This window comes from Serinus canaria, chromosome 19, assembly GCF_022539315.1.
Source record: "Serinus canaria isolate serCan28SL12 chromosome 19, serCan2020, whole genome shotgun sequence".
Taxonomy (NCBI): Eukaryota; Metazoa; Chordata; class Aves; order Passeriformes; family Fringillidae; genus Serinus; species Serinus canaria.
Window position 1 is genome coordinate 10,554,428 of NC_066332.1, and position 22,854 is coordinate 10,577,281.

General features: G+C 51.0%; 1 protein-coding gene across 5 annotated transcripts in view; it reads left to right on the top strand.

Annotated features, from left to right (window-relative positions):
- The window catches only part of MTMR4 (myotubularin related protein 4), a 56,578-nt gene that overhangs the window by 11,396 nt on the left and 22,328 nt on the right, over positions 1 to 22,854 (top strand). For all 5 annotated transcript variants that reach the window (XM_050981803.1, XM_050981805.1, XM_018919272.3 and 2 more), the window contains 3 exons: positions 9,075 to 9,156; positions 19,877 to 19,966; positions 22,437 to 22,553. In XM_050981803.1, coding sequence (XP_050837760.1) covers positions 9,154 to 9,156; positions 19,877 to 19,966; positions 22,437 to 22,553 — 210 coding nt within the window. In that variant the 5' untranslated portion in view covers positions 9,075 to 9,153. The remainder of the gene's footprint in view (positions 1 to 9,074; positions 9,157 to 19,876; positions 19,967 to 22,436; positions 22,554 to 22,854) is intronic.

A 22,854-nucleotide genomic window follows, 5' to 3' on the forward strand; every position in this document is an offset into this window, starting at 1 on the left:
CCTTGAAGCTGTTGCTGCTTCCTTCCTGAGATTGAGTTGAAGTCAGTGCACGGTGTGGAGGGAGGGGCCAGGGCAGCCTGAGAGGGAGGCCCAGGAGCAGGCAGGAGCCTGGATGGCAGCTGGGATGGGTCTGTCTGCACTGCTTTGGGTAGGGACCAGGCAATTGTTTGCACTTGAATAAAGGCTTAATTGTGACTTGAAATGTCCCAACTGCTTTTTTAAAGAAAAGCAAACAAAGCTGAAGAACAACAGGCTGGAGTTACAGGGAACTTTGAAGATGTTTGCCAAAGCCATGCTTCCTGTCTCTGTCAGTCCCTTGGTTATGGAGTTCAGCTTGGAGCCTTGGCTTTTATTTCCTTCTCTGCCAGCTTGGGATGAAAGGCCTGTATGGTGGGCATGGCACGGGGGCAGCAGGGCTTTCTCGGTGCGTGGTTCCTCCACGTGCCCCCATGGAAAAGACTGAGGGGTCTGTCCCTGTGTGCGGCTGCCTCGGGCTGGCTGGGATGGGAATGAATCAGTGCGGTGATGGCAGCGCCTCCGCCAGGCCCTGCTCCTTCCGAGCACGAAGCAGGAGGCAGACGCTGACCTGGCGGGGGACCCTCCCCGGTGTGCTGCTGCCACCTGGTGCCACCGGCTGCCCCAGCCCGCGGGCTGCGGTGCCGGCAGAGCCACAGCCTCAGGAGGAGAGATGAGCTGAGAAACTCCTGCTCCTGGTCGTGGCTCTATCTTCCTTCACCGTCATTGTATTCCCCTTGAAACTCCGATTTCAAGGGGAACGCAACTATCATTAATGAAAAGAGCAGAGTCAGCTGGCAGGCAGGCAGGCTGCTGAAATTAATTATGCTTAAAATCATTGCAGAGATGGATAGCAGTGCTCGTTTGCTGGCAAAGTGCTGGGCTCTGTTTTCTCATAATCCCGTACACCTTGATGGCATCTGGGTGACACTGCTGGACCCTGCAGCTGGGATCTATCAGAATCTGCCTGTGCACCCCCATCTCACAGACTCACAGAATGCAAGGTTTGAAAAGGACCTTGAAGATAGTTTTGTTCCATCTTGCACATGATATAAACTGTTTTCTGGCTCCTCTGTGTATCCGTCTCTCCTGACTCCTGGCTGAGCAAGATGTGGCAGAGGAAAGGATGGGACAGACAAAATGCTGATGTGGACATGGTCCTGGAGCTTGGATGTACCATAAAGATCTCCCCCTCCCTGGTTCCTTCACTCTTCTGCAAAACAAGTTGTCATTACACTGCTTTGACAGTGTCCCCAGGCTAAGCCATCCCCTGAGCCTGACACAGAGGTGGCTGGCAGGTCTTGGCTCCAGGTGTATCCGTGGCCCAGACTATCGAGTTCAGCATTTTTTAAATTTTGGTGGTGTTTTCCTCCCCCAAGATCTAGTCTTGTTTTCCTGTTTCCCCCTCCAGCTTTTTCCACACCCGCTTCTACATTCCTGCATCTTTCCTTCCAGAGCTTCCACTGTTCCTTCCATCCTCAGCAGACCTCAGTTCTACACTGTTCAGCAGCACGAGCCCCAAAACTGCCTGTACCCCAGTGTTGCTCCTGTTCCAGTGATGCCTGCTCAGCTCAGTGACCGCTGTTCCCACCAGCAGCTCTGCCCCAGGTTCTGCATTGTTCTTCCCAAGCTCTGTGATCTTCAGCCACCTCATGTTTCCTTTTCCAAAATTACTCCTGTTTATTCTCCCTTTTGGCAGTGGTACATCCATGGCAGCTCTGGGGTCCAGGTCTGCCCACAGCCGTGCAGGCTCAGGGCTCGTGACAGAGCTACTCTGGGCTATACTAAACCAGAGCTTTGCTTTTATTTGGCATTAAGCCTGTAGCTGCTCCAGGCACCCCTCTGATTTCTCCATCCTTCTTTCTCCTTCTTTTTTACTGCAGAAGACCTTGTTTCTTTAGAGGCGAAGGACAAAACGCGGTGTCAGCATTCCCTCCTGGCACTCTGCTCTTTTCCCTGCACCAGGCACAAGTTCTCTTCTGGTTTGTCCTCTGATCTCTGACCTTGTGCTGTCTGTTCCTCCCTGTTGCACTATTCTTCTCCCCCGCTTGCTCAGTTTCTCAGCTGCCTCTGAATCCTTCTCCATGCTGTGTAGTTTCTCCCCTGTTAAAAGCAAAGCTCACCTCTGCTCCTGCTCACCTCCTATGCCTATTTTTTTTTCCCCACTTCCACGATAAGTCCCTTGGACACAGCCCTGTCAAAGGAAAGTCCCTCATCTCCTCAGCCTGGAACTGCTGCTGCAAAAACCCTGATATTGACTAAATCTCCATGTTACTCTCTCCACCTTCACCATTTGGGAGATTTGACTCCATGGCAGTTGCGCTCCTGAAATCCTGAACTCGCTCTGCCTGTTCTCTCCTTTGCTCTGCTGCTCCTCCTGCACTTCTTTGGGGGTTTGCTGTCCCAGCAGGGCTCTGGTTTCTGTCCTGTTGCTCTGTGTAACCTTATCCTCACTCATATCCTGCCCTCCTTTGCAGCTGGCACAGGCATATTATGTCCCTCTCGCCCTGTGCCTGGCTGTCAGTTACAGGCCTGGATAATCTGTCCCTGTGTCCCTCTGTGGCTGAGCCCAGCCTCCAGCATCCTCCCTGTACAGCTATATGGGCTTGCCCTAGGAATGGGCATGAGGACCAGCTCAGCACTGGCCACACGTGGGTGTGTTTTTGAGGGCTTTTCTCCCGGTGCAGTGCAGTCAGGAGCATTCCTGTCTATGGCACCTTTCCCTGAACCCTGCAGTCCTGCAGAGAGCTGATTTATGTGTCCTGGCCTGAGCTCTTGGGAACAGTCCCATGTTTGAAACCTAGATGTTCCTGCCTGGAATGCAACTGAAGCCTCAGCAGCCTTCAAAGAAGTCATGATTAAATATGAAGAAAAATGCTTTCAGGGTATTTTAGTCATGATTTGACTCCTGGCTTGGACAACCAGGAAGAGTTTGCAAGTCATGACCTTCTCCTAGTGGCTGTGGGTGAGCCGGGGTGGGATGTGGTTCTGTGCCATGGGCTAAGTGAGGCAGTGGACATGTTTTGGTCTGTGTTGGCCTGGGGCCATCCCCTGGAACTCAGGATGGGCCATGCAGTGTAATGGCAGGTAGCCCCCTCCCCTGGAGTAATTCCTCTTGCCCTCCCCACATCTCCCAGGTAGGATAACTTTGAACATGAGATTCAGTCTGTGATCCCAAGTCACTGATCCTGGGAAGAGCACCTGGAGGCTGGGGTGTGCCAAGGGCACCATGGGCAGCTCTGCTTACCCAGAGCCTGTGGAGATTCATGCATTCAGACCTGGACTAAAACCAGCTATTTAATGGAGTTTTAAACACTCCGAGTAACAAAAACGACAACTTTTCCCATAAGCTTGATGGAACTTATTCCATTCTGAAACTTCATCTACCAGTAATTGGATTGAGATCTGTCCTTGGCAGCAGGACCAATACTTAGCATAAATACTGCAGTATATTGAGGAATTCTTTTATTTTATTATCTTTGGATTTTTAAGCTGCATAGGTTTTGCTTTGGATCAGTACATGGCATTGGTCTTCCTGCTCCAAGTGTGCTGTCTGTGCTCTGGCAGTTGTAGCCATGGTCCCAGCAGTGCTGAGGACAGAAGTGCCACCCATCAGTCCCCTTTGTCATCACTGCTATTATATATTTTTGCAGTGGACTTTTTGCCAGTCCCTGTTGAGCAACTCATGTGGGGGTGCCTGTGAGATCCTCTAATAATGGACTTCCAGCAGCCCTTCATCCATGGGTAATTCTTCATCTTGGAATTCAGCCCTTCCCCCTGGTTAGACCATATATTATGATCCCTTCATGCTGCAGAGCAATCTGAATACTTTGGCAACTTGTCACCATCATCTGGTATTGCTGTGACATTTGGGGGCTCTGGTAGCCCAGTCTTTTCTTTTAAATAGTTATTCAGCAGTAAAAGAGTGTTGTTGTTGAAGAGCAGCTGGTCATGGCCATCATTAGAAACAACCCTCTTAGCTGTAATTTTGTTTAAAATAACAAAGACCAGCTCATACAATCTGCTTTGCATGTAACTGTGGGGTCTGACAATTACATTTTTAGCCTCTAATTAGTGGGAGGCTTGAGATGGCTGTTTCTGTTTCTTCTGGGATCACAATAAGGCTAATAGGTTTCCTGTTTTTTCCTTCTAGCATTCCCTTTTTAATATTGGACTTGTTCTTCCCCTTTAAGTGCACAAGGACCAACTCTACCATTTTAGCTGAAATTAAAGCAAAAATCTCTGCCTGGGGCAGATGCTGAGTGCAGAGAGCTCTGCTCCAACTGCAAACAATGGCTGTAGCTTTATGAGCAATTAAAATCGAATCTCCTAGCAGGGAGTGAGGAGCTGCCTGAGGCCACCCACCTTGCCTGGGGCACCCACGACACCCCTGGAAGCCTTAGTCAGCACTTGCTCCCTTTCCCAGCTTCCCAAAGCTCCATGTGTGTATGTGTATGGGCGCCTCCTTCCCACAGGACCCCTGTTCCATACTGTGCTGGCAGGTGATGGCAGGGAGTGAGTGTTGTTCCTCATTATTCTGTGTTCCCTACATTGTTAATCCCACTGTACTAGAGGCAGGACTTTCAGCTTTTTTCAGAGGTTCCTGTAAATTCACACCACTGTGCTTTAGTGGCACCTCCATGAGATCTGGGGAGGCAGAGGGATAGGAAGTGATTCTCCTGGGTTTTGACAGCCCAGTTGTTTGTGGGGATTGCTGCGATTCCTGTCACATCCTGGCTTGGATTGCAGCTGAGAGGGGACCTGGGTGTTGCAGGCCAGAGCTGCAGTTTGGACTTTCCTGCTGTGTGTGTGACAGTCTGGCCAGGGCTGAAGGCTGAGCTTCCTGGAGGATGCAGGCAGAGCTTGGTGGTCCTGGCTAGGTTCTTCCAGAAGCATCTTCCACCCTCTGCAGGGAACAGGGACAGAGGTTTCCAGACACTGCTCCAGTCCCTGCCCCTCTGTTTCTCATCGGGAAGGCCAAAGATCCCTGGAGGCAGCTGTGTGGTTGTGTAAGGAAGTGTGGTGTGAGTCATGCGAGCAGGAGGCTACGGGAGAACAAATGGGGAGTTTTATGAGTGTTCTCAACTCTGACACGGCTTTATTATCTGAGGGCTTGTCTCCCAGACTGAGAGTTACAGAGGAGGTTACAAGCTATAAAAATACTCAAGAAAAGTGAATTATTTTCTATACTTACCCCAGCCCAACTGTGTCAGGCGGCATCATCTTACCAGCCCCACCAGCAGCACCAGTGCCTCTTTCCTGTGCCCCCCTCCAGTGAGCAGTGGCGGGGGGGCAGGCAGCTGCTGGCCCCATGCTCTGCCTGTGACTGCACAGCAGCAGAAAAGCCTGAGGCTCTGGACTTTGGGGTGACTCAGCATGAAAAAACTCAACATGAGCTATTGTTGTGCCAGTGACAGGACAAGGAGGAATGGGTTCAAACTAAGAGAGGAAGTTTAGGTTAGATATATTGGGAAGGAATTCTCTGTTAGTGTGGGCAGGCCTTTGCACAGGTTGCCCAGAGTAGCTGTGGCTGCCCCTGGATCCCTGGAAGTGTCCAAGGCCAGACAGGATGGGGCTTGGAGCAAGCTGGTCTTGCCCATGGCAGGGACTGGAACAAGATGACCTTTAAGGTCCCTTTCAACCAAAAGCATTTTTTGATTATGCCATTCCATCTGTGTGTGAAAGCCATTGTTCTCTTTTATCTTCTTTTCAGTGCCATCCTTTTTGTCTTGGCTTTCACTGTCCCTGGTCCCTTCTTCATTTAAATCTGTAGCATCAGCCTCCACCTTGGCATAGCAGGTGGCCAGCCCCAGCCCATCTCCTGTGACCAAGATTTCAAGGAGCACTTCTGTCCTGGATTTTGGGGTAATCCAGCCTCTCGCATGGGAGGCTCCTTGAGCAGGTGTCAAACCTGACTTCCGCAGGAGAAGTTGGTGGGTCCAGCCCAGGGAGATGCTGGACAGCATTGCTGGGTGCAGTGGGCAGCTACCACCTCTCTCCCAAGGGCTGGAGACCCTGGGCTAGAGGCCACAGGGGCCGAGTGAGCAGCCAGTGGGACACAGCAGCCTTTGTAAGGAGGAGGGCCATGGCCAGCCCTGAAACAGAAGGTTGCATTTGAGATGCCAGTACAGGGGCATGTGGAGCTGCACAAGTGCTCGAGCAAGACTGCCTGGTGGCCTGGGCCAAGTGTCATTTGGTAAGGCTGGAGGTCCCCAGAGGAACAAGCAGCACTTGGATTATTGTGGTATCTCCTGGCTTTTTCTCACCCCATAAATTCTTAGGAGCCCCTTCAGCTTTGCTCTTGCTCCCACAAGAGGAGGAGGGCCCTGGGGACACAGGAGCAGCAGCATTCCAGCAGGCTGAGCTCATGGGGCCAGGAGTCCTGCTGCCGTGGATTGCCTTCATCTTGGGCAACTGGCTGTCCAGAGAGCTGGGGGATGGGAGTGAGGAGGAACCTCCTCAGTCATGACGCAGCCACAGAGTTTCAGTTTCTGGTCATTGCTGACTTGTACAAGGAAGGAACTGAGAAACTGCACTGGCCATTAGCAGTGATTGCATACACTGGTACAAAGCACACTGCAGGAAGAGTACTCCTGGTGTTCAGTGTTGTCCATAATTCAAGTATCTTCATGTTTAGTGAAAAAAGCATATTTAACATTTTTCTTTCCTTTCTTACCTACAAACTAATTGTGGTTCTCACGTCACTTGCAAGTCACCAGTTGGCAGTGACTTTCCTGGTAGCTCCTGCAGGAGGCTCTTTCCTCTGTGAAGTCTGATATGTGAGATCATTTGCTAAGTAGTGGGAAAAAGGCTTTTATAGTTCAAAAGAGCCAGATCTAGGTTTGAAGTGTGATAGTGCAGTATTTGGTTTTTTCTGTTTTCATAGGAAATTTGATTCCCAGTGTGTGGGAATCACAGTTTCATAGTTTCCTGGAACTTGATGATCTGCTTTTAAATGTTAGGTAATGTGACAGAATGGTTTGGGTTGGAGGGGACCTCACAGACCATCTAGTTCTACCCCCTGCCATGGCAGAGACATCTTCCACTGTCCCAGGCTGCTCCAAGCCCCATCCAGCCTGGCCTTGGACTCTTCCTGGGATTTGGGGACAGTCACAGCTTCTCTGGGCACCCTGTGCCAGGGCCTGCCCACTCTCACAGGAAACAAGTCCTTCCCAATATCCCATCCAGCCCTGCCCTCTGGCAGTGGGAGCCATTCCCTGTGTCCTGTACCTCCATGCCTTGTCCAGCTCTCCTGGAGCTCCCTCAGGCTCTGCAAGGGGCTCTGAGCTCTCCCTGTGCTTCTCCAGGTGAGCACCCCCAGCTCTCCCAGCCTGGCTCCAGCACAGAGGGGCTCCAGCCCTCAGAACAGCTCCATGTCCCCTGAAAGATAAGAATTAAATGTAGAGATATATTGCACAAGACTGGAGTCCTTTCTGACCTCCCATTCCTTTCTCCTGTCCTTTCCTGTCAAGTGCATGGTGGAATGTGAGAGATGACCTGAAAGGCCAAGGATAACGATTCCAACCTGGGCACAGCAGGAGCAGGGTGGGAGCAGCTACCTCACTGTGGGAATCCTATCTCAGCAATGACTCCTCTGTGCTGTCATTCACTTGGCCTTCTGATGTGTGGGTGTCAAACCTGACTTAATTCTGGGCTGGGAAGGAAATCCCTGAGCAAAGGAAAGCCTTGGGCAGGTATTCAGAGCTCTTCTGTAACCAACACAATTCCTCAGTGGTGGAAGGAGGGGGATTCCCAGCTGGGGTGTGTTGTGTAAGAAGTTTAGATAATCTCCAATTGCACATTTGTTGGCATTTGTATTTCACCTGAGGAGGAGAAAGGTTAAAATTAATGGTGGCAAAATTTACGGAAGACCTTGAGCATTCCTGGAGCTCTGACGGCTGCAGGGAACTGGCAGAAATTAGGTTGAGTTGGTGAGCTCTGAGCCATCCTCAACCTGCTCTGAAATACTGAAGATCCCTGTTTAAAATGTCATTGTATTTAAAAACCATTGGGACACACACATGCAGATTTCTGTGCTGCTTCGCAGAATTCCAGAATGGTTTGGGTGGGAAGGGGCCTTAAAGCCCATCCCACCCCCTGCCATAGGCAGGGATACCTTCCACTATCCCAGGTTGCTCCAAGCCCCATCCAGCCTGGCTTTGGGCACTGCCAGGGATGGGGCAGTGGGAGGCTGCTCAGGCACATGAGTGGTACCAGGACAGGAGTGCCCAGGGTTCAGCTCATTCCTGGTCCCAGTGTTTAATTACAGATTATTCCATCCCTTCTTGGGGGGTGGAAGAGCAAAACAGAGGCAAAATGTGGGCAGATGAGAGAGATGCTGGTAATCAGCTGATCTTGAAGACACCTGAAAACTTTGAGGAAGGGTCTCTTCCTCCATGGAATTCCCAGGATCACCTGTGGGAACATCTAGTCCTGTTGGAAAAGATCTTGGAGCAGGACCTTATTCAAGTCTTGCTGCTTGGCTTTCCCCTTCCTACAGATGCCCCCTGTGACCTCCCTCAAGCAGGGCAAAACTGGCAGAAGGACTTGCTGGTTTTTTTCCTGGTACTTGGAGTGCTTGCATCCTGCCCCACCTCCCAGGCAGGATCCAATTGGATTTAGAGGTGTTTTCCTCCCAGGACCACAATGATCTTCTCCAAACACTCAAGTTCCATGTGAAGGATCTTCCCCAGGTCCTTGAATCACAATGACCAAGCCTGTCTCCCTTCAGCTCCCTCCTGTGTTCCCCTGAATTGGGGGTTTGTACGTGTGGGGCACAGGCTCTCGTGTGCTTATGTGACAAGTGTAGGGTGCTGTGTGAGTGACCAAAAGGATTTGGTGGCTTCCCCTGATGCTGAATCTGGTTTCCAGCAGCTCCTGAAAAGGGCACAAAGCAGAGGTTGGAAGGGATAGAGAGACTGGGCACTGGCCTCAGGGGTCTTGATTTTTTTTTTCCCCCCTCTATGTTCACACTGGAGGACCATTCCTGTAAATTAAATTTCTTAACTAAATTTATGTAAGCTAAACTTCTGCTCTGGGTTGTCTCCTATTTGCTGCAGGTGAGACTTGTGGAAGGACAAGAAGAGACTGAGCGACTGAGCTGTGATTGAACCAGGAGGGTTTGGACGGTGTCTGAGGATGGTGAGTCCATGTCCTATTTCATCTCTACGGGATGGACATTGAGGGGCTGGAGCATGTCCAGGGAAGGGAATGGAGCTGGGAAGGGGCTGGAGCCCCAGGAACAGCTGAGGGAGCTGGAAAGGGGCTCAGCCTGGAGAAAAGGAAGCTCAGAGGGGCCCTTGTGGCTCTGCACAACAGGAGGGGACAGCTGGGGGGGTCAGGCTCTGCTGCAGGGAACAGGGACAGGAGGAGAGGGAATGGCCTCAGGCTGGGCCAGGGGAGGGGCAGGTTGGATATTGGGAAAATTTCTCTCTGAAAGAGTTGTCCAGCCCTGGCACAGCTGTCCAGGGCAGTGTCAGTGTCTCTGTGCCTGGAAGGGTTTAACAGCCCTGTGGATGTGGCACTTGAGGACATGGGGCAGTGGTGGCCTTGGCAGTGCTTTGGGGATGGTTGGACTCATTGATCTTAGAGAGCTTTTCCAACCCTAACGATTCCATGATTCTGGTCTGCCTCTGTGGGTGGTCTTGTTCTTTGTGTGTCTAGAACTTGTACTGCTGCTAAATGTAGGAGAAGAAATACAAGAATGGGCAAGAAGAGTACAACAGTATTGTGTATTATATACAGTAACATAATAGAGAGGATTTATCACTGTCATCAAGATGCTGTTAACAGGAAATATTTATTCCTAAATCTCTTATTGGAATATATTTTGAAAAAAAAAGTAAGACTGAAACCCCCTTCTGTCTCCCTGTACTACTGACATAGTCATCTAGTTTTTGTGGCCTACTGATTTATTTTTTCTTTAAAACTTACTGCTGGGGTTTCTCATTGTGTTCCTCTGTCGCCTTTCAGTGAAGGATTTCACACTATGTTAATAACAGCTCTGGTGCCACCAAAGAAGCAGAAATTTCACAAGAATTAGTCACAGAAAAATGTGGTAGCAAAGAATCTGAACAGCCAAAGCAGCCAGGTTGCTGATAAACTCGGATAAAGGGCCTCTAATACCTCCAGCAAGAAATAACCCAAAATAAAAGGGATCTGCTGGAAGGAAAAAGCTGGAGACTGGGAATGTTGAAAGATGTGCTGAGAGTGTCCTGAGGGGGGTAGTTTGAAGAGGGGTGATCTGCATGTGGGCTGTGGGTGGGCAGAGCCTGAACTTGCTGCAGTGACATGGATCAGCACCAGCTTCATGTTGTTGCAGGGGAAAAGGTGCTGAGGAGAACTGCAGAGACAGACAAAGGGCTGGAAATTCAGACTGAGGACATGAAAATTTAGGTTAAACACATTAGAAAAAATAAAAGATAAAAATCTGGCAGAGTGCTTGACGAAATGGTGACATCTCCTGAGGGATTGTCCCGGATATATTTTGTTAACAACTGGAATAGGAAAGGAAACGTGCTCTCTGCATGAGTTAAGCTCTCAGCTCGAGTAGCTACACACTCAGCATTTTTGCTGTACCCCTGTCCTCGTGCTTTCTGGTGCTGCCTCAAGATCTCCTGTGCTTCTGCTGGAAGAACTGATCCCCATGCTGCAGGGTGAGGAACTTAATCTGGGGTGGGGAGGTGAAAGTCCTTGCCTGTCAAAACCTGAGAAAGAGCCTCACACTTCAGCTTGGGGCTGCCCTGGTGTCACATTGGAGGTGTGAAACCCAACAGCTCCTCTGGGTGGGATTGAGGTGAGAGGGATGCAGATGTATCCAGATATGAATGAAAAAAAGGGAATAAACACATGGAAAATGCATCCAAAATCTCCCAAGGAAACACGGAGAAGGCCAGACTGAGCCCCCTGAGAGCAAGGCTGGTCAGACATCTGAGTGACAGGGCCCAGTGAGTGCTGCAGGGGTGCATGACTCAGGTGTGTGCCCTCACCTGGCAGGACCTGCAGCTCAGGGACTTGGTAATCCAGAAAATATTGATGTTTTATGAGCCCTGTGGTTTTCCTTCCATGAATTTATCAGGGTTTTAAAAACCAGGTGAAGATTTGCAGTTGTGTCAGAGCTGTGCTGCTGAGCACCTCTTGCTTTGTTTTGGAGCTAGCCCGGTATTGTTTTGGCTGGTTCTTGTATTGGGAATAACAATAAAGTGTGGTGCTGCCTGTGAGCATGTCCTGCCCGTCAGGATTTTGTAGATTTCCACACTTTCCCCTTAGACACCTGAAGATCCTTTTAAATACTTTGTAGCAAAGCCATCTTTAGTTCTTATTACCCCTCCCTGGGCCTGGTTTTTGGTTGGTTTTTTTTTTGGTTTTGTTTTGTTTTGTTTTTTGTGGTGGGTGGTTTTTGGGTTTTTTTTTGTTTTTTTGGGGGGTTTTTTGTTTGTTTGTTTGTTTTTTGTTTGTTTGTGGGAGTTTTTTCAGTTTTTTGTTGGTTTTTTTTTTTTTTTGAGTGCAGAGACTGGAATTTTGGATTTACTAAAACATGGAAGCTTTTCTTTTTCCTGAACTCCTTTCCTGTGTCTGGGCAGACCTTACCCTGACCTGGCCCTGCCCACCCTTAGGTGTAGTCATTGTTTGATTTCTTCTACATGGGAGGGTTTCCTTATCAGTACCTAAGATACCTTTACTGTTTCAAAGTATCTTCTGAAAAGGTGGGGTTTTTTTAATATTTTATTAAAATGCTCCTGTGACTTTTTGAAAATTATTTTTTCATTTTGGAGAAAATAAACCAACCATTTCACCCACTGTTTTGAGACTGTGGGCTTGTCGTCTCCCATGGCAAGGGAGAGAAAGAGACTTGTAATTCCAAGCTGTAGAAATAAGCACTTACCTCCACCCCCTTACCTGAGCTTCTGTCAGTAGTTGAAGGCAGAGAGCTGATGGAAACTCCTGACAGCCTCCTTGGAGTCCTTCTGTGACCTCTCCAGAGGGCTGTGGCTCCTGAATTAGTCACAGGGAGGGCTGGAGGTGGGCTGTGGGTTAAGGGGTGCCTTGGGGCTGGCTGGATCCCTGTTCCCTGCAGCCATACTGAGTGCTTCCTTAATTCCCTGTGCTCATGGCAGGCTGAGGCCACAGCACCAGGGTCCTGTGGTTAGCAAGGGCAGGCCCAAAATCTTGCCCTTGCTCAGCAGCATCCCAGATGTGCCTCGCCACCTGCTCTTCCCTTTCTGCTGCTCTGGTCTAGTGTTAACAGCTTGGATTGCATAAGTCTTTGTACTTTTCCCCAAAACTAGCTTGTCACCGACATGTTTTATGAAAAATCCTTTCCTTAGGATTTCTCCCCTCCTGAGAAACTGAGAGGCCTCAGGAACAAACTGTAAACAATTCTTATCTACTGCTGTGGAATGCAACAGGGGGAATCTCTGATTGGCCTCGTCAGGCTGTTTCCAATTAAGAGCCAATCACAGTTCACCTGTCCGGCTAGTCTCGGTCTGAGAAGACCTTTGTTTTCACATTCCTTTTCTATTTTTAGCTTAGCCTTGTAGTGAAATCCTTTCCTCTGTTCTTTTAGTATAGTTTTAATATATTATCTATCATTAAATAATAAATCAAGCCTTCTGATACATGGAGTCAACTTTCTCGTCTCTTCCCTCATCCTGGAACCCCTGTGAACGAGACAACACTAGCTGCTGGTGGAGATGACCTTGAAGACAGCACTAGTGCTGGTTTAATCCTGAACTCTAGCTAATGGAGCCCTAGCAAGCACTTGGTACCTTAATACATTACTTAAACCTAATTTGGCAGGTGGGTTGGTGCAGGTGCTGTGCTGGCACTCAGTGCTCAGCTCCCACAGCAGCATTCCCTCTCCTGACTGCCGGGATACTGGCACTGTAGGCATATGGTTCTTACCCTGTGGAGGGGCCCATGACTTACCTGAGGTGGGCATTGGCAGCCACCCCTCATCTCCTCGTGCTGGTGCATGGAGTTGACAGCCTGTGACTTGTGCCCTTTTGTTCCTCTCCTCAAAAGTTTCTTGCTTCATATTCCAATCCATGCTCACCCCGCTGGGCGCCCTTCTGAACTAATACCAAATGAAGTATTACAGATCTATAAATTATCCTATCATCCAATCCAGATTAAAAGATGACACCCACCATCCCAGTCCTGATTTATGGGGTATAAAACAGTAACTTCTCTCTGTACAGGTTTAAGGGTTTGTTTCTACCTCAGGTTCGGCAGCCTTTCAGTTCAGCCACAAACCTCCCTAGGCTTTGAAGAAATTAACTATTTATGTAGGGAGACCTGAAACAAAGATGCCCATTGTGTAACAGAAGTAGGGGAGGCAGAACAAGAAGTGCCTTTGGCCACAGCTCATCAGTCTCAGCATCAGCTTATGGAGAGAAATATGTGTCTGAGGGCAGCTCATCTCACCCAATGTAGGCATCTGCCAGGCAGAAGGAGAATAAATTTTAACTTTTAAAATAAGATAAATGATGCGAGTCTCTGCCTTCCCCATCTCACCTGGAAAAAAAAAAAGATCTTGATAACCAGTTCCTAGTTTGATCTTCACTGAAAATAAATATTCAGACCTGGAAGGATCTAAAGTAGAGTATCCTGATGGCCCCTCTGTTGCTGGTGCCCCTGGCTGTCAGACAGAGCTTCCCTGGCTCCCGCTGACTTACTTCTCATGTCCTGGAATTCCCTTTCCAGGGCAGTCACCTCCTTTGCCAATTTTTCTGTTGGTTTCCTCCAGCTGGAGGCAGATCAGAGCAGTGTGTGCAGTAGATGGGCTACCAGGGACAGGGCTGTACATGCAGATTTCTGCCAGCCCTTGCTATTCCTCCCCTCTATCTCTGTAGGGTGATGTTCCATGCTGGGGTGAGGAAAAGCCCACCCTTAATCTATAGAAGGGATGGGTGTGGTGCCTTCTAAGGAGAGAGCAATTTTATTTGTGGTGCCAAAAAGAAATAGGGGATAAAGCTACACCAGGGTTCGGAAGGGTGTACATGTCTGTGGAAAGCTGAATCAGGTGTGCTGCTAACTCCCTGAAGTGACTGGGACCAGTTTTTCTCTTAGAGTCATGGAATGCTTTGGTTAGAAGGGACCTTGCCAGGTGGGAATTAGCTGCTCCCTGGCCCCCACTTTCCCAAACTTGCAGAAAGCTGGACCAGCCACTGGCAAAATGATTCATTTCAGGATGCTGTCTGGCTCCAGACCACAAGAGAGATTTCAGCATCCTGATGCCGACCTGTGCTCCCAATGCAGATTCCTTGGGCAAGTGGGACCAAATGTTCCCCGTGAACCCTGTGCTGCAGGCTGGGCTCCTGGTGCATGTAGACGTGTCTCCATAAGGAATATCATCTCCTTTGGAGGCTGCAGGATGGCCCCTTGAGTGCCAGTCCTATCTTTGCCAAGCACTGTATCATCTCCAAGCCTTTATATACCTTTTGGGACCTTCAGGAGAAGGCTGCAAGCTGTTTACCTGCAGTGTGGATCCAGGGATGTCTTGAGGGGTGGGAGGAGCAGCACAGGAGCAGTGGGCATTGCTAGTGGGAGGGAAAAGGTGCGAATCACTGCCAGCTGCCCTTAAGAACATGCTGCCCACATTATATGCAGCTCCTCTTCCTCAGAAATGAGAAACACGTGTAAGGGTGGTTGGGAGATGATGAAGATTTCTCTTGCTGCCTACATAAACACACACACTGAGAACACTCAGAGGAGCCCAGTTCTGTGAAATAATCTTCTCTCCTCTGTGATTTGTGACAGTGGAGAAGAGAGCCCTGCTGGGGAGGCATCCGAAGTGGCATTTAGGAATTCCCTCTGGCTAAGCCAGCTAAGGAGTCTGGAGCATGCTCCAGTCCTGTGCTGGGCTGCCCAGCACCACTCCTGCCTTTGCCTGGGTCACTGGATGGAAAGGAGGGTAGGTATTTTGGGAACTCTTTAAGGAAGTGAAAGCAGAGTCTGGATCAAGTTCCTCTTGAAAGTCTGTGAAGCCACTGAACTTCAGAGCAAGGTTTCTGCTCTGCACCAGGCTCAGTGCTTGGGCAGAGTTTCTAAGTCATGTGTGAGTCTTTTTTTTGATACTAAAAGTGCAGAAATATTTCAGTGAAAGCAGAAGTTCTATTTGTGGATGTTCAGGTCAGTTTAGGTTGGAAATTTAGGGTACTGATTTGACAAGCAGCCCTTTAACTCTGCACAACTGCAGCTTAGGAGGGGTTACAATGCCAACAATCCCTGTGCCAGGCCCTGAACTGAGCCTTGGCCCTAAAAATCTTACTGTTCGTTGGAGCAAACCTCTTACCTACCTTGTCAGTGGTTTTGTGTGTTATAGTCTTGTGCTGTATGCACTTAACAGCAATGTGTGCTCACACTCTGCTCAAGAAACTCCTGGACTTCAGCTGTTCCCCGAATATGCTGGGTTGCTTTTCCCCGATACATGTCAAAAACCCAATAAATATTGGCTTTACAGTGTTTCTAGCCACACTTTCTCTCTACTATAAAAGGTTCCTTCAGCTTTAGCTGCTCCATCTTCTCTGAGCATTCCCTCCAGTGACCCAGGCAAAGGTCACCTGCAGGGAGCAGGGCACCTCGCCTGCCACTCACTTTTGGCCAAGACAAATCTGTAACCTCATCCATAACCCTCTGTCCTTATGTGTAATCATTTGTTTGTGTCCATAACCCTCTGTTCTTGTGTTCTGGTTTGTGGGTGCCAACTACTTCAGGTGCCCCAAGGATGAGCAATGCCTAACATCCATCCACTGTGCTCTGTGTGAATGGTGGAGTGGGGCAACACAAGGGTGAAATGGGATTTCATGACTTATCTACAGGTGTGGCTATGTGTTCTTCTAAATCTTTGATCCTAAGTAGTGAAACTGTGAGTCTGTGGGATTGTTTTGTCAGCAAGGGAGCTCATGGAACTGAATTTTGCTCTGCAGGTGACAGTGGGCAGCATGTCTGGGTGTCATAAAGCTGTCCCTTTAGCCAAGGCAGCTCTGAATAATCTAACCATGGACAATTTTGCAGAGAAATGTTGAAGTCTTTTATCTGACTTAAGAAAAGCTCTTTGAGATCCCATTGGTATTGCTGGGGAGAGCTGTCTGCAGTGTCTTTGGGGCAGACATATGTAAGAGGAGCTCAATGGCTCAGGCTGTGCCCTGTTTGGATTTGTGTTTTGGGAGCAAAAAGCTGATGTGATTTGGGCCAGATAGTGGGGTCTTTGGGGACTGATGAAGGGTCAGGTTTTAATTTTGCGTTTTAACAGATGCAAAATTAAAACCTGACCCTGGCTCAGTGGTGGGGGCAGAGCAGCAGCTGATGGTAGAAATGAAGATGGGTTTGCCCAGGAAGCTGCTTCTGTGGTTCCTGAGATAGACTGTGACCTGGGAGCTGTTTGCTCCTGGACTTGATGAACAGCAGGTAGTAAAGAAGAGCTCGTAGGGGGCTGGTGGGGAGGTGGGTGTTCAACCACAGCATTTCCTGCGCCCATGGCCTTACCCTCTGTCTGTGAGCATTTCCAACGGGAGGTGGGGAAACTTCACATGGGAGCTGTGTCCAAGTGGTCAGCACTTGGACGCAGCTTGTCCACTCCAGAGCACAGGCTCCAGCACACAGGTGCTTCTTGGAGCCAGGGACATCTGACTAGTCTCTGTGTACCCGAAGCTCCTGGAATGGAGGACTTATGGTCTTGGGAGTGTTGAGTAGTGAGATGCAGCAGGACAGCCCTGTTATCCTCATCTCCTGGTCCAGGCACGGAGGACTGCTGGAGGATAGCAGGCTCAGGGGTGCAGTGGCATATCCTGGCTGAGCTACTGGGAGCAGGGCTCGGCATTGGAGTGGAGGGCTGGGGGCAGAGGGGTCACTGCTGGTGCAGAGGCCTTGGGGCCAAGGGCTTGATGGAGGGGTCGACACAGGGTTGAAGGGCTCAGGGCAGAGGGCTTGATGCCAGGGTGGAGGGCTCGGAGCAGAGGGCATGGAGCTGGAGCAGAGGCCTCAGTGCTCGTGTGGAGGCGTTGGTGTGGGGTCAGTGGGCTCGTGGCAGAAGGCTCCGTGCCGGGGGGCCAGGGTGGAGGGCTCGGGGCAGAGGGCGCGGTGCCGGGGCACGAAGCAGCCTTCCCGCTATTGTTCCCGGCGCTTCCAGCGCCGCCATCAGTGCGGCACGAGGCAGGTGCCGGCGGGAGCAGCGCCATGGGCCGGGAATGCCGCTCCCGGCCGAGGAACGGGCAGTGCCCGCGATCCCGCCGCCCGCTCCATTTTCTGTCTCGCCCGTCACGGAGATGCTCAGATGGCAGAGCCACGCTCGGCGGCTCTGGGAGGGAGGTGGAGTCTGCCCGTCCTCCGCCCGCCCTCCCTCCATTGTCGGCGCCGGCACCTGCTCGGGCCCCCGGCGGCCGGGATGCTCCTGCCCTTCCCGGCGGAGCGAGGACGCTGCCGCAGTGCCGGGGCCGCAGCTCGCAGCCGGAGGGAGGAGATGCTGCTTGTGCCCGCCCGGCCCTGCTGCCGCCTCGGGAAATGAACATGAGTCTGCCAGGCCGCGTCTCCTGCTCCATGCTCAACTGCTTTGTAAGTGCTGCTTTTTATTCCCCTTCTCTCCTCCATGGAAGCGGGGCCGTAAGCCAGCTGCGCTCTCCAACTCACATGCCGGTGGAGGCATCCTCTGCATCTGCCCTGGAGAAGGGGGATCCCCTTCTTCTGGCTCCCACATGCCGCCGGAGGACACCGTGGCCCGTCCCTGCTGCCCGGGCCGGGCCCAAGGGCACAGCAGTGCCTGGCACAGCGGGCTGAGCCCCGGCAGGCCCTGGCCACTCTGCTGGGCCCCGCAGGCTCTGCTCCCTGCCTGGAGCTGGGAAATTACCGTGCCAGAGCAGCCGACCCCCGGGGAGCCTCTCGCTCCCTCCCTGGCTGCGGCTGTGTAGGACCCCTCCGGTGCGGAGCAGTGCTGTGTTGTGGGGTCCTGCACTCGGCACCTTTTATACCTTCAGCAAGAGGGGGTTTCCTGCTCTGACCCTTCCTGCAGACCCACTCTCAACCCCCCCAGGGCACTCCTGGCCAGATGGGCTCCGAGGGCTTCAAGAGGCTTGTGAAGAAAGCAGGGTGCTGACCCCCGCCCTGCCGGTACGGGGGATGGGGCTGTGGCGGGAGGGGATGCTCAGCCTCCGCCTGCTCTGTGCTGCAGGCGAGGAGGGACTCAAGGACACCCAGGCGGCTGGAGAGCTCAGGCCGCCCTGTTCTAGTTCTTGCTGCTCCCTGGGATTTCTCTGCAAACTGCAAAGTGAAGATGGGAGAGGATCTCTGCTTCATGGCTGCTGCACCAGTACATGGGCACACACTTCCCTTTGTGCTCTCCTGGGCTGGTGCCTCAGCCTTGGAGTGAGCCACTGGCAGGAGGGGCCCCAAGCCCCCCGTGGTCTCCAGTGAGCATTGGCTGCTGCTGGAGCTGGTGCTGTGCCCTGTGTCTCTCACAGTGTGGTGACAGGGGCAGTGCCTTTGCCTCCAGCTGGGGCTGATGCTGAGTTTTATGAAGGCTCTAACAGCATGTTACATGTGTGCAGGTTCCTTGGATGTGACGTGGGAGGGGTCTGGCTGCTGCTGTCTGAGGTCCAGGGAGCACCTCAGGCCAGGCTCTTCCTGTAGGTGCTGAGGCTTCAGCCCCTGTCAGAAACACAAGAGAATTCAGCATCATTTGAAGTATTCCTGAGCCAGAAGGATTGGGATCTCCTTTTTTCAGGTTGAAATTGGGGTTCTGGCTTGGGTGACATATCCAGAAAGATATGTCATTTTAAAATACTATTCTGTGCTTACAGAAAACAGCATTTCCTGTTAAATGGTAGAGCCTAGAGCTAGAGTTAGAGAGAAAGCAGCCTTCTGAAGAAAACATTCCCACACCAAATACATGTGGAATTAGCAGCATCCTGGACTCCCAGCCGTGAGCATCTGTAGCTGAATGTCTGGATGACACTCCCTTGGGCAGCAATTCAGTGATGTGACAGGGCCTGGGTGAGGGCTGGTGAAAATTGGCCCCAATAGTTCACACCAGAGCTCAAGGAGCATTGGGACAATGCTCTGAGACACATGGTGGGATTTGGGGTGTCCTGTGCAGGACCAGGAGTGGGAATTGATTTTCCTTATCCTTTCCAGCTCAAGATACTCTGATTGCATGAGTGCATGAAGATTCTCATGTTCCAAACTGAGACATACACTTCACTTGTCAAGGATGGCATGTGCAGGTTCTGTGTGATCATCCTGAGGCCCCTGTGGGTTTTCTTGGGTGTCCATCTAAACAGGCTGGACATGTCCAGCTGCCCTGGGCTTGGTGCTGGCACCAGTCAGTAGTGCCTGTTGTGAATTATGTGCACTGGGGTGCAGTTGTGGTAGGGTTGTAGGGTTGTTCACAGTTGTATCTTCTCCTCCAGAAGATTCAGGCTCTTCCCAGACTTCTTTGGTGTGAGAGTGAAAATGAAAACTCCCAAAACAAAGCAGTCCTTAAGAGGAGGAAGAGTAGGCTGACATTGGCCTGTAGATGGAAACCCTCTGTGTCCTGGTGTGTCTCCTCTGGTGCCATGTAACGGGAACAGCTGATGTGACAAGTTACTGTCACATCAGTCCCCTGTGGCCAAGGTGTGTCTGCGTGGCTTTCCAAACACCACTCAGCTGGAGAAGGCGGGACTTGGAGGCTTCAGCATTTCACTGTGCTGTGGGCACTCTGCAACAGCCAGAGGAACTGCTGGGGTCTGGAGACAGAACAGGCATTTCCATGCACAGGTATCCCCAAGCTCCTGGGCTGCCAAGAGTACCCAGCAGCTTCAGTTTTTGGCTTTCACAGCGTGTTCCTGCCAAGGCTGTCTGACTGTGTGCTCTGTTTGCAATGCAGGGTGAGGAGGGCCCTCCCAGTTTGGAGTACATCCAGGCCAAGGACTTGTTCCCCCCGAAGGAGCTCATAAAGGAGGAGGAGTCCCTGCAGGTAAGGAAGTAAAAACACCCAAACAGCTCTGGAATGTGGCAGGCTTGGCTCTGCAGAGCAGCCCTCCAGCCCAGCACATCCTGGAGACTACGGGCTGGGGGCACACTCGGGGCAGCAGGTCCCTGTGTGTGGAGGCCAGGCTGGCTGTTCCCAGGCCTTGGCCCTGGTTGCCCAGCCCTGGCAGGATGCAGCCGGAGCTGCTGCAGTGCACAGCCAGCCCTGGCATTCCCTGGGGGAGGTGCTGCTGCCTGCCCTGCCCTGCAGCCAGGGAGATTCTGGGACATGGGGAGCGTGGGGGCTGCACTGCCTGCTTTCCCCTCGAGCATCTCGCCCCTGGTGTTTTCCTGCTGCACGGTGGCTGGAAGGAACCTCCATATGGTGCCAGCCTCCTGCTGCAGAAAGCCCTGGGGAGAGCCCCGGTGCTGTTGATGTTGTGCAGCGAGGGCAGCATTCCATCCTGGGAATTGGTGCTTCCTTTAACATCCTCCAGTGCTCACTGTCCTCCTCCTGGGGCTGGAGCCAGGCTCACCTTGTTCTTGCTGCTGCAGTGTTTTGAGTTTGTTCTGACACGGTCACTGCCTTGTCAAACAGTGCTGGGGAAAAGAAGGACTGAGAGCTAGCTATTGGCTTGAAGGAACAGCCAAGGCTGGGGAGTTGTACAGGGTCAGGCCTGCAGGGCTGTGGCTTTTGGGGGTGAAGCTGGTGAGGCAACTGAGCTGAGACTTCTGGAGAAGAGCATACTCTGCCTTAGTTTGCTGTGTGGAGAATTAAAGTTCAACCTTCCCAAGGGTAATTTGCCTTTAGTAAATTGTTAATTTATTGTAAAGCAGAGTGTTCAAGACCACTTTGGATGGGACTTGGAACCTGGCCCAGCGGAAAGTGTCTCTGCCCATGGCAGGGCGTGGAACTGGATGAGCTTGGGTTGGGATGTCACTCCCAGCCCAAACCATTCCAGGATCCTGTGGCTCTAGAAGGATGCCATCAGTTGGTAACAAGCTGTATTGGGGCACCTACTGGTTTATTCCAGGATTTCCCTCTGTCACTTCTTGCAGCCTTACCAGCCCCTTCCTGTTCTGTCTCCGTCTGTTGCTGTGTGAAAGAGCTACGTAAGCAGGAGAGACACATGCCAGATAAAAACAGCTCTGGCAAGCCTGCAGAAATCAACTGCAGAAATAAAGAGAGGATATTCTCTTAGGCAAATAATTAATATTTTTCAAGAGTGTTCGCACAGATGCCAGGCTATGGTGATTATTTTTGTACAAAGAAAGGAGAAATTGTTAGTATACTTGTCACTTGAAGTCTGAAATTCAGGTTTTTATACCATAAAAAGCCATAGAAACAACTTCTAAATAAAGAGAAGGTGGTCTGACTTGTACTAATTACAGTGTAATGAATTGTGTCATCAGCTGCCCTGTCTGGCAGGTTTCAGCTCTGGCTGAAATAAGAAACTGTCGTGATATTTTTTGCATAATTTGTTACTAACATCACCTGGTGTAAGTGGAGTTCAGGGAGTAGGAGGAGCCTGATTAGCTAAGGACAAAGAGGCCTGGTGAATTTTAGGTTGTTCTGCCTTCTTTTTCTTTTAATATTAAAAAAAGTAAACTTTGACTGTTTGCCAGCATCCCGTGTTTTAAAAACAACTATGGCGTGTCCAGACTGATGGGGGAAAAACAGATACTTAAATATGGAGGTAACTTTAATGAAGCTTTCTTGCAGTTTAATCAGGACAAGCTTCCTCAGTCATATAAATAACTATACACAGAATCCCTGAGAACCTTGGTAGCAGGAACGGGGTACAACTTCGATTCATTTGTTTTCCTGGATGGTACTGCTGAGTCTCACAGGGCAGCTGAGGGCACCTCATGTTTAAATGGCACAGCAGGATCACATAAGTGACACTGCCCTGGGACAGGAACTTCTGATCAGCCACAGAATCCCAGAATCACTGGGGCTGGAAAAGACCCCCAAGACCATCAAGTCCAACCTGTGGCTGATCCCCACATTGTCACCTAGCCCAGAGCACGAAGTGCCACATCCAGTTGTTCTTGGACACCTCCAGGGATGGTAACACCACCACCTCCCTGGACCCCTTCCAGTGCTTCCCCATGGTGCCGGGCTCTTCCAGGAGCTGTGCACAGCACTCCCCTCTTCTCTCTGAGCTGTCCTGCAGTCGTGTCCCTCTCCATACCTCTTGTGTCAGGGCTGGTTTCCCCTCTCTGAAGAGCAGTTAGTCCCTCTGTCCCCAGGCCACCCCTCACTGCCAGGTTTGCATGGCACACAGGTGATCCTTCAGGAGGTGCTCGCTGGCTCCGTGTGCGGGGCTGGGCAGCGGTGCCAGTTTGTCTGTCCTGCTCTCAGGGTAGGGGGAGCACTTGGGAGATGCACTGCGGAGGCAATGGGAAGAGTGGCTCTGGGAATTCCAGTGCACAAGGTACCTGTGTGACCTGACCTGGTGCTGTCTCCCTTCCAGGTGCCATTCACTGTGTTGCAGGGTGAGGGGGTGGAGTACCTGGGCCATGCCAATGACGCTGTGATTGCCATCTCCAACTACCGCCTGCATATCAAATTCAAGGACTCTGTGATCAATGTGAGTTTGGCTCTGCCTGCACCATCACCTCTCCCAGGGTTTCAGAGCAGGGAGGGGTGGGAATACCCCATTCCTGTTGGCTGTGGCACAGGAAGGTGGCTCTTGGAGGATGCCAGGCCTGAGCGTGCAGTTGCTGCCTTGTTACTGTATTTAAGTGTGATGGTGGGCTTTTCCTTTGGATAGTAATTAGGTCTTTCCTTTGCTGTTTTCTTTAAATTCAAGCAGTAACGTTGGTGTTTTTAAAGCTGTTGAGGTTTCTTGCAGGCGAATTTTAATGAGACTTCTCACCAACACAGAGTCA